The sequence below is a fragment of the Tupaia chinensis genome, unplaced genomic scaffold (genome assembly GCF_000334495.1).
Source record: "Tupaia chinensis unplaced genomic scaffold, TupChi_1.0 Scaffold144336_1, whole genome shotgun sequence".
Classification (NCBI taxonomy): domain Eukaryota; kingdom Metazoa; phylum Chordata; class Mammalia; order Scandentia; family Tupaiidae; genus Tupaia; species Tupaia belangeri.
The window spans coordinates 171743-180673 of NW_006204194.1; the positions used below are offsets into that span (position 1 = coordinate 171743).

Here is an 8931-nt window from a genome sequence, read left to right on the forward strand (position 1 = left end):
GTGTGTGTGTGTGTGTGTGTGTGTCCAAGATCCCAAGAGGAGAATGGAGAAGAAGGGATTGCGGCGTGGCCATCCCCCCTGGGGGTGATCTCTCGCTTTCTGTTTGTTTGTCTGGTGAGCGCATGCGCCCTATAGCAAAAACCTCTCAAAAAAAAGGTGGGCTAGGCAGCAACAAGGGATTCCTTGCCCCAGGGGGTCTGTGCTTTTTGGCACAGAGCCCATCTAGGGCTTTGCTGTGTTGGAAAAATTATTCCTGAAGGATAGCCAAGTCCAGGGATGTGGGGTAAGCGGTCGGCAGCCACAGCTACAGACAGTGCTGGTGAGGCGGCTGGGGCTCCTTTGTGCCCCACCTCATGTCTGCTGTGCCACAGGGCAGGGAAGGAGCCCCAGGACCTGCAGCCTGTTTCAGAAGATCTCAAATGGAATGGCTCAGAAGCAGAGAAGCTGGGAGGGGCAGAAACCTGCTTCCACAGGGGCCTCAGGCAGAGCTTTGAGGGCCACTGGCTGCCCTTTGAGGACAGCTCAAGGGAAAAGTGACTGATATTTCCTAGGAACAACATCTGTTCTGACCTCAGGTGTAGGAACAGCCCTGCCACAGGTGGTCATCTTGTCCCCTCCTCCCCACCACACGCTTCCCCATGACTTCTCTGCAGGTCAGACAGCCATGCTGGCCAGTTTAAGTCACTCTAAACTGGGTTGAGGCCAGAACCCTTTCCAAGGATAGAGAGCCCACCAGTTTGTCCCCCTAGGACCTGAGGGGCACTACTACAACAGACTGTTCTGCTTCTGGTCAGCAAAGAGCACAGCAGCCCTTGCCAAGGAGTCTAGAAAATGGAAGGACAGAAACCAGCCACCAGGAATGTGTCCCTCACATGTGGGGCTCCAGTTCTGATCTGGGGCTGCTCACCTGAATGCTGGGTGGGTTGGAGGGTATGGAGGCCGGTTCTTGGTGTCTAAGGTGCTCCTCAGGAGACTGGGCTAGCGACATGGAGCTGGGGGGTGCTGGGAAGTGGGGCAGATGGGAGGAGGTGTCAGGGGCTTCCCAGAGGGCCAGGGCAGGTGAGGAACTGGTGTTTGTGCTGTGGCCCTGCGATGTGTTCCTCTGCCATGACTTGGTGGGTACCCAGCCCTTGGTCCTGCCTCCTAGGATGCAGCCCCCCCAGGGACCCCATTCTATCCAGGATGCCTGAGACAACCTCTCGCGGGACTCCTCCCACCTTACTAGTCTCTCCAGAAGCCCCCAGCACTAGCACAGCCCCCGCCCCCTTTACCCATCTCCTGCACATCAGCATCGGGCTCCTCCTTCACACTGCAACTGAGCTGGCCAGGTTCCTCCATCCCAGAGTCCTGAGGACCCTCTCCAAGGGCTGACCCAGGTGGCTCCATTATCCCTGAGGAATGAGGGTTCCCCAAGGACTCTTCCTTCTGGGCTGCAGGGAGCTCCTTCTGCTTCAAGATGTGGGCTGTGATCTAAGAAAAGAGAAGTCATAAGGGTACTAGCCTGTCTGTCCTTCCAAGAGGCCAACATACATCACACTCACCCAGTCCAGCAGCTGCCCAGGGTCATGCTGTAGCCCCTCAACCAGGGCTGCGGCCTCTTCTGGGCTGCTAGGCTGCTGACCTCGAACCCAGGCCTGGATCTCTGGAGGCAGAGTGACCAGGAACTGCTCCAGCACCAGCAGCTCCAGCATCTGCTCCTTGGAGTGTGCCTCTGGCCGCAGCCACTGGCGACACAGTTCTCGGAGCTGGGCCAAGGCCTCTCTGGGCCCAGCTGCCTCCTGGTAGCAGAATCCCCGGAAGCGCAGACGGGCAGACTCTGGCTCCTCACGAGTGGTTCCGGGGTCCCTGGGGGACAGGTGTGGGGGGGTATCCAAAGGGGATGACATTCTTGTGGGCCGGATGCCTTCTTGGACCTACCAAGAGGGACCTAGAGAAGAGGAGAGGTCAAATGTCAGGAAATGGTTGCTGGCCAGGGAAAGGCAGACATCAAGTCGAGCCCTGGGGGCAGAGGCCAGGACAGACAGGACCCTGAGAGAGGGTGGGCCAGGCCAAACATCGTTGGGAGGGGTCACAAGGGCAGACTGCTGATAGGAACTGAGAGCAAGAGGAAGCAAAGTTATCAGGGAGCTTCCAGGAAATTGCAAACATGGTGCCATAGGAGCTCATGAGATGATGGCGGAGAGGTGGGCAAGGGGGTTCATCACAGGCTTGCAGGGTCAAGCTGAGGGACGAGAACGCGCCCAGCAGCGGCAGGCAGGGCGTGGCGGGTGGGCAGGAGTGCCCCGTCTGGAAGCGCAGCCCAGGGGTGGGCAGAGCAGGCTGAGTCCGGGCGGTCTGTAGCGAGAGCCGGTATACACTGGGAGCGGCAGCCTGGCTCTGCGGACCGGGCGAACAAGCACTGCTGGGGCTCCCGACACCCGCGGAGGTCAGCGGGCGTCGCGCCGCCGGGCCGGTGCACGTGGCGTCGGGTTAGGGGTCGTAGCCCGCCCTCGCAGGCCCAGGTGGGGCGTGCGGGCCCGAGGGGCCGTTAGCCCGGCCCGCAGAGGGGCTCCCGGACTCAAGGTCTGGCCAAAGCGGGAGCGTAGGTCCATTTTAGCGAGGGCAGGGCTGCGCGCGGGAGGCCGGGACGCGGGGAGCAGCGCCCCCACCGCCCGGCCGGCGCTCAGGTCAGGCGCCTCGCGGAGCCCGAGCAGACTTCCGGGAAGTGGCGCCGCACCCGCCCCACCCACGCGTTGCCCGGGAGACGGTCCTTCTCTTGGACTACGTTTCCCAAGAGCCTCAGCAAGAGAGGAGGGCGCGACCCCGGGCCGCGGTTGAGAGGCACTCGGTTCCTGCTAGAGGAACCCGCGGGGTCTCAGCCTGGGGGCTTCCCTCCGCCCGGCGGCCGCAGTAGCTTCCCGCCGCGTGCCCGGACTCACCGATTGCCGAGCGCGCCAGCACCTCGGTCCTGCGCATGCGCACCGAGAGCAAGAGCCGGCCACCCTTGGGAGGCGGGGTGCGGCCACCCGGCCAATCAGAGTCCGGTGGTGCCCAGATCCGCCCCAGAGACCCCGGGGACCGCTGCGCCGCCTCTGTCGCCGCTGCATTCCCGCCTCCAGCCGCTTCTATGGCAACTGCCAAGCGTCGCAGGCAGTCCCGGGAGGCCAAAATTGGTCAGGATCCTGTGGTTCACCGAGACTCGTCTCCCGGCTGGGAAGGCCAGCCTGATTTCTGGGCTATCGCCCTCGCCCTTCTCCGTGCCATCCCCTTTAACTGCTCTGTAAGCATCTGGGGGCAGCGGCGACCCAGTGGGTCTTACTGATGAGACTGACCTTGACATGCCATATGTCAGAGACATCGCTGACATATCTTCAGCTATCAATACAGATTGAATATCCGAAATACTTGGGATTAGAAATGTTCCGTTTCGGGACTGGCAGGTGGCTTGGTGGTTAAGGTGGCTGGGCTCCCACATGCTTAACGGTGGTTTGGGTCCCAGACCAGGCAGCTTGCTCTTCTCTGCCTGTCTCATTCCGGTCAACGTCAATAAAATTGAATAAATAATTACAATGAATCAAATTATTCTTTTTTTTTTTTTTAAAGGAAGGGACCAGCAGATGGTGTAATGGCTACGGCACTGGACTCCCATGTAGTCGCCCGCAGTTCGAGGCTCGGACCCGGTGGCTTAAATTCATGGGCGCATGTGTGTGCGTGCCCAAGATCTCAAGAGAATGGAGGAAAAGGGATTGTGGCCATTCCCCCAGAGGGTGATTTCTCGCTTTCTGTCTGTCCCTGTCTTTCTGGTGAGTGCACACTCTCTATAGCAAAAACCTCTCCAAAAGATAAAAAAGATATTTTTGTCAGGAACTGGCAGGTGGCATGGTGGTTTAAGTGCCAGATTCCCATATGGCTGACTACGATTTGAGTCTCAGACCTGTCGGGGTTGCTTTCTCACTTTTTCTGTCTCTGGGTTACATTGAAAAAAAAAAAAAGATGAATAAAATTAAATAAAATAATTCTAGAAAAAAGTTTAAAAATAGAAATTTTCAATTTCAGAATATTTAATGTATATGAGTTATCTTTGGGATGTGACCCAGTCTATTTTTAAAATAATTATTTTATTTATTTATTTTAATTTGACCAGAGAGGGACGGAGGCATGGGGAGGAGAACCTGGTGAGAAAGCAAGACACCAGGTCCAGGACTTGAACCTTGATCAGCCATGTGAGAGTTCAGTACCCTTAACCACCATGTCATCTGCCAGCCCCAAGGGATAGGATCCAATCTAAGCATGGACATTTATGTTTCATGTACATCTTATACACTAGTCTGATTATATAATTTAATTCACTATAGGACATGTGTGCTCACCAGGGAGAGAGTGAGCGAGAGCACCCCCCCCTAGGGGGAGATGACCATATTACAATCCCTTCTCTATGCTCATCTAAGAATTTTTGGCATGCATGCACAAACACCTGGCATGTTTTTTTGAAGCCACTAGGTCTGGTGTATGAACTGCAGTCAGTCATGTGGGATCCAGCAGCCTTAACCAGCACCCAACCTGCCTGGCTCATAGCCTGATTATATATATATTTTTTGTATTGCAGCCTGGCACATATGGTCAGGTTTGGAGTTTCCACTTGTGGCATTATGTCAGCACTCAACAAGTTTGGATTTCTGGAACATTTTGTATTTTTGCATTAGGGCACCTCAACCTTTTCTGCAAAGTGAATGATGGAGGTTTCTGTACAGGTTTATGGAACATGCTGAACTTTTATTTACTGTAGAACTAGAGTAATCTTTAGTTTCTTCCAGTAGGGTATACTAACATGTTCTAAATATGACTGTGGGATGGGATCAGTTTTGTTTCCAGATATCAAGAGGCTGAACCGTGATTTACTTAATCCCAAATTGCATCTACTTATTTTGGTTTCTTATGAAGCCTGGGAAATCCCTGGCTCTCTGCTTTCGAAGACCTTAAACACTGATTAGTTCTGAGCATGTTAGAGGGTGGGACTTGCCAACTCTGAGCTTCCTAGTGGTTCCATCAGATTGGGCTATTTGAGTGTTAGGGGGCTTAGATCTTTTGTTACTGTGTAGGTTTTCTAGAAACAACCCTTTCACCATCTACTGGCTGTGGAGAGTGAGGGGACTTTGAAGGTTTTTGCAGTAGCTCCTGCCCAGGCAGCTTCACTATAGGTTTCTCCTCCCTGGTCTACCGATGCCCCAGCCTTCTGGCATTCTGCAGCCCCAAACTTGGTTGGACCTCTTCACTTCCCAGTGCCAGCTCAGTGTCTGTCTCTCCTTAAGTTAGCTTCCACACCCCCTTGTAGGTTTAGAATGCCATTGCTCTCTTTCACCATCCTCATCCTTGGGAACCAGCAGTTAGCATAATGGCTATGTCGCTGGACTCCCACGTAAGTTGACCGCAGTTTGTGTCCCGGACCTGGTGGCTTAGAACTCAGGCTGGGAGCGTGTGCGTGTGTGCCCATCCTCCCTGGGGGGTGATTTCTCACTTTCTGTCTCTAATGTCTCTGTCTGTCTGGCAAGCGCACACGCCCTATAGTGAAAATCTCTCCAAAAAAATCAAAAAACAGAAAACAAAAAAACCACACACACAAGCCTCATCCTTGTGGGTCTATATGCTGTAAACACCCCTCTGTAGTTTGAGCAGATTTCTGAGCCAAGTGAAATGCCTATGTTTGGCCCAACATTTTGACCCAGAGTGCCCAGGGACAGTTTTATAATCAAAACCTACTTGGGACCAGCAGATGGTGTATTGGTTACATCACTGGACCCCCATGTAGTTGACTGTGGTTCAAGTCCTGGACCCAATGGCTTAAAACTTACTCCAGATGTGTGTATGTGCATGCCCAAAATCCCGAGAGGTGAATGAAGGGATTGTGATGTGTCCATCCTCCGGGGAGGTGATTCTCACTTATCCCTGTCTCTCCAGTGAGTGCATGTGCTCTACAGCAAAAATCTCTTCTAAAACCCCCCACCTATTTAGATTTAAGGCCAGCCCAACATGGTGGGGGGCAGGGAAGGGGAGGAGCAAATGAGGGAGAGGGGCTAGGTATGCAGATGCAGAAGTCCAAGATAGGGGCCACCCACCTGAGCATTGGGAGGGGCAGATTTGAGGAGGGTAGAAGAGCTGAGACAATGGGCACAAGTACTGAGGCAGGACGGAGCCTGAGGGAGGGAGGCTGTGGGGAGAAACGACAGAGTACTGAGTCCAGTGGAGGGATCAGATGGGTCCAGGCAGAACTCAGTTCCAAGAGCTTTCACCCAAGGTCCAGAGAAGATTTCATGCGATTGACTCTCTGGGCACCAACTTGTTCACCTGAATGCAATGCGTACCCAGAAGGGTACTGCGTGGGCAGGATAGGGCTCATCCATATTTCACAGCTCCATAGAGTGGGTCTATCCAGGAAGGATGGACAGTGGATCAGGACCCAAAGGACCTTTTCCTGAAGACTCAGCTCAGAGGACCTGCCTTCCAGGGTCTGGGAAGCTGGGTTTTATCTCCTCATTGTAGGACTTGAAAGGACCAAGGGGGCAAAAGATGGTCTGACTCTGATGGCAGGAGGGGCACTATCTCAAGTCCTTGTGTATAGGGATGGCTCCAAGGCCCAGGAGGTGACTGGATGGGGGCACCCACTGGAGCAAACTTTCCAGGTCACCACATGGCCACAATGACACAGCAGGTGTGCACACCTGCCAGTCTCCCCTCCCACAGCCTGGGTCTGAAGGGCTGTCTCTCAGCACAGCTGCTGCTCAGGGGCAGCCTCTCCCTGATTGCCTCACTCAGGTCTCCTGGCCACCCCCGCACCTCTGCCCACGGGTGGATGCAGGTGTCCCAGTCCCTACGGGGCTGCACATAGGCTGCCTCTCTCCCTTGTGGGCGTCAAGCCTCTGGCAGGGACACAGCCTGATGGCACATCTGCTGATGTCCATTCCATGTTGTCTGCGGGCACTGGACTGTTGCTGTTCACACAAGTGTTGATGAAGAACTACACTCTTGTTAAGGCCTGAACCACGCCCTGGAACTGGGATTGGCAACTGTGGACTTCCATGGTGCTGTGCAAGAAGTAAAACCTGCATCCATTCCAAGTTGGGGACATTAGTCTTTTTTTCCTTTTCCCAGTAAAAAGACCATCAATTTTTCTGGAGGTGAGGTCCCAGGCTGGGATGGGACCTGGTCTGCTGAAGGCCACAGGAAGCAAACCGGATTCCCACTCTGGCCTCTCATTGTGCTAGGGCATTTTACTGGGAGTTCAGGAGTGTACCACGCTCAGCCTTCGATGCAGAAGTCCTTCCTGTTCAGCAATCTGTCCACCTCCATTTAAGGCAGGAAAACAAGTAGGCTGTGGCTACAAACTCAACAACAAGTCACCCAGCTTGTCTCCTCTGCAGCTGTCACCATCAGCTGGGATGGAAAGGCTACTTGTTACATCTTGGTCACAAGAGTCAGCCTCAGGACTTGGCCAGCGCTGAGGCTTGCAGGAAAATGGGAACAGGTGCAGCTGGGCCTCATCATTCTCTATCCATCTTGCCAACATGGAGAGTCACATTTTCCTCCAGGATCCTGTGAGTGCCATGTATGGGGAGCCAGTCCAGCACAGGGTGAGGCATCTGGGGGATGGGCCAGGCCACCTGGCCTTGAGTCCTGACTCTGTATGCTGCAGGCAACTCTCTTTCTCTCTCTGGGCCTCAAGTTTCCCCATCTTCACAGTGGCAAGATCAGACACAGCCCTAAAAGGCTGTTAAGAATTTCCCATCAGTTAGAATGGAGATGACAGTGAACGGTTTCCGCCCTTATTAGGGTGTCTGCAAAAATATTTGGTGGGCCCGAATCCTTTTTTTTTTTTTTCCCCAAACTCTGCCAGAGGAGGAAGCTGAGGCTCAGAGCTCAGCCACTTGCCCAAGGCCCACACCTGGCCCATTCCCCTGTGGCTTCCAGTCTGCTGGGCTAGCCCCAAGAAGCCTCCAGTGAGCAGAGGCCAGGGTAAGCATCCCCAGGTCGATTAGCACCCCACTGTGGGCAGCTATCTGAAAGCTCTCTGGACACCCCAACCCCAGCCCACACTCCCCTCCTCACCTACAGAGCACGGAACCTGCAGTGGCCCCAGGGCAAGGATGCAGAGCCAGACTGACTGCATTGTCACCACCAGAGCCCCAGCCACTATGTCCATATCCTTGATGTCTGCAGCATGCCCACTTGGGGGATGGAGGTGATAGGTGAAATGGCAAACCCTGTCACCATGTGCAAGTGAACAGCAGCCAGCGGCTCTCTGGTCCCTGGCTCACGTGCAGAGGTTCTTCCCTTTGAGGGAGAACAGAGGACACGGCGTTTTGGCAGCGGGATTCTCAGAAGGCCGGGAAGGAGCGGCGCCACCTCAGGCCTGGGCTGGCTTCGTGACTGCGGCCGGGCCCGAGGCAGGCGTGGGCTCGGCTTCCCTGCTGGATACACCTCCGGGAGATGGCCCTGAAAGGGGCCTGGGCTGGGGGCGCTGGCTAGCCCTGGACCGCCGCACAGCCTTCTCGCCAGTGTGGATCCTTTGGTGGTGGAAGAGGGCGGGCCGCTCGCGGAAGGCACGGCCGCACTGCGCGCACACAAAGGGCTTCTCCCCCGTGTGGATGCGCCGGTGGCTGAGTAGCACAGCGCCCTTGGCGAAGGCCTTGCCGCAGTCACCACAGCGGAAGGGCCGCTCGCCTGTGTGCAGCAGCTGGTGCTGCGTGAGGTTGGAGCTGTGGCTGAAGGCGCGGCCGCACTGGGCGCAGGCGAAGGGCTTCTCGCCCGTGTGCACGCGCTGGTGCTTGAAGAGTGAGGAACCCTGGCTGAAGGCGGCGCCACAGAGCGCGCAGGCATATGGCTTCTCGCCTGTGTGCGTGCGCTCGTGCTGGATGAGGTGCGAGTTGCGGCAGAAGCGGCGGCCACATTGCTCACAGG

General features: G+C 55.4%; 2 protein-coding genes across 2 annotated transcripts in view; both read right to left on the reverse strand.

Annotated features, from left to right (window-relative positions):
* The window catches only part of ZNF446 (zinc finger protein 446), a 4541-nt gene extending 1797 nt beyond the window's left edge, over window positions 1-2744 (reverse strand). Inside the window, exons 1-3 of the mRNA XM_027767630.1 lie at window positions 1542-2744; window positions 1272-1470; window positions 908-1002 (exon numbers count right to left, since the gene is read on the reverse strand). Of these exons, the coding sequence (XP_027623431.1) occupies window positions 908-1002; window positions 1272-1470; window positions 1542-1886 (639 nt within the window). The 5' untranslated portion in view covers window positions 1887-2744. The remainder of the gene's footprint in view (window positions 1-907; window positions 1003-1271; window positions 1471-1541) is intronic.
* A 2740-nt stretch (window positions 2745-5484) lies between these two features.
* Window positions 5485-8931, reverse strand: part of ZNF324 (zinc finger protein 324) — a 7557-nt gene continuing 4110 nt past the window's right edge. The window contains 1 exon segment of the mRNA XM_006166722.3: window positions 5485-8931. This exon segment is cut by the window's right edge and continues 7 nt beyond it. Within this exon segment, the coding sequence (XP_006166784.1) occupies window positions 8378-8931 (554 nt within the window). The 3' untranslated portion in view covers window positions 5485-8377.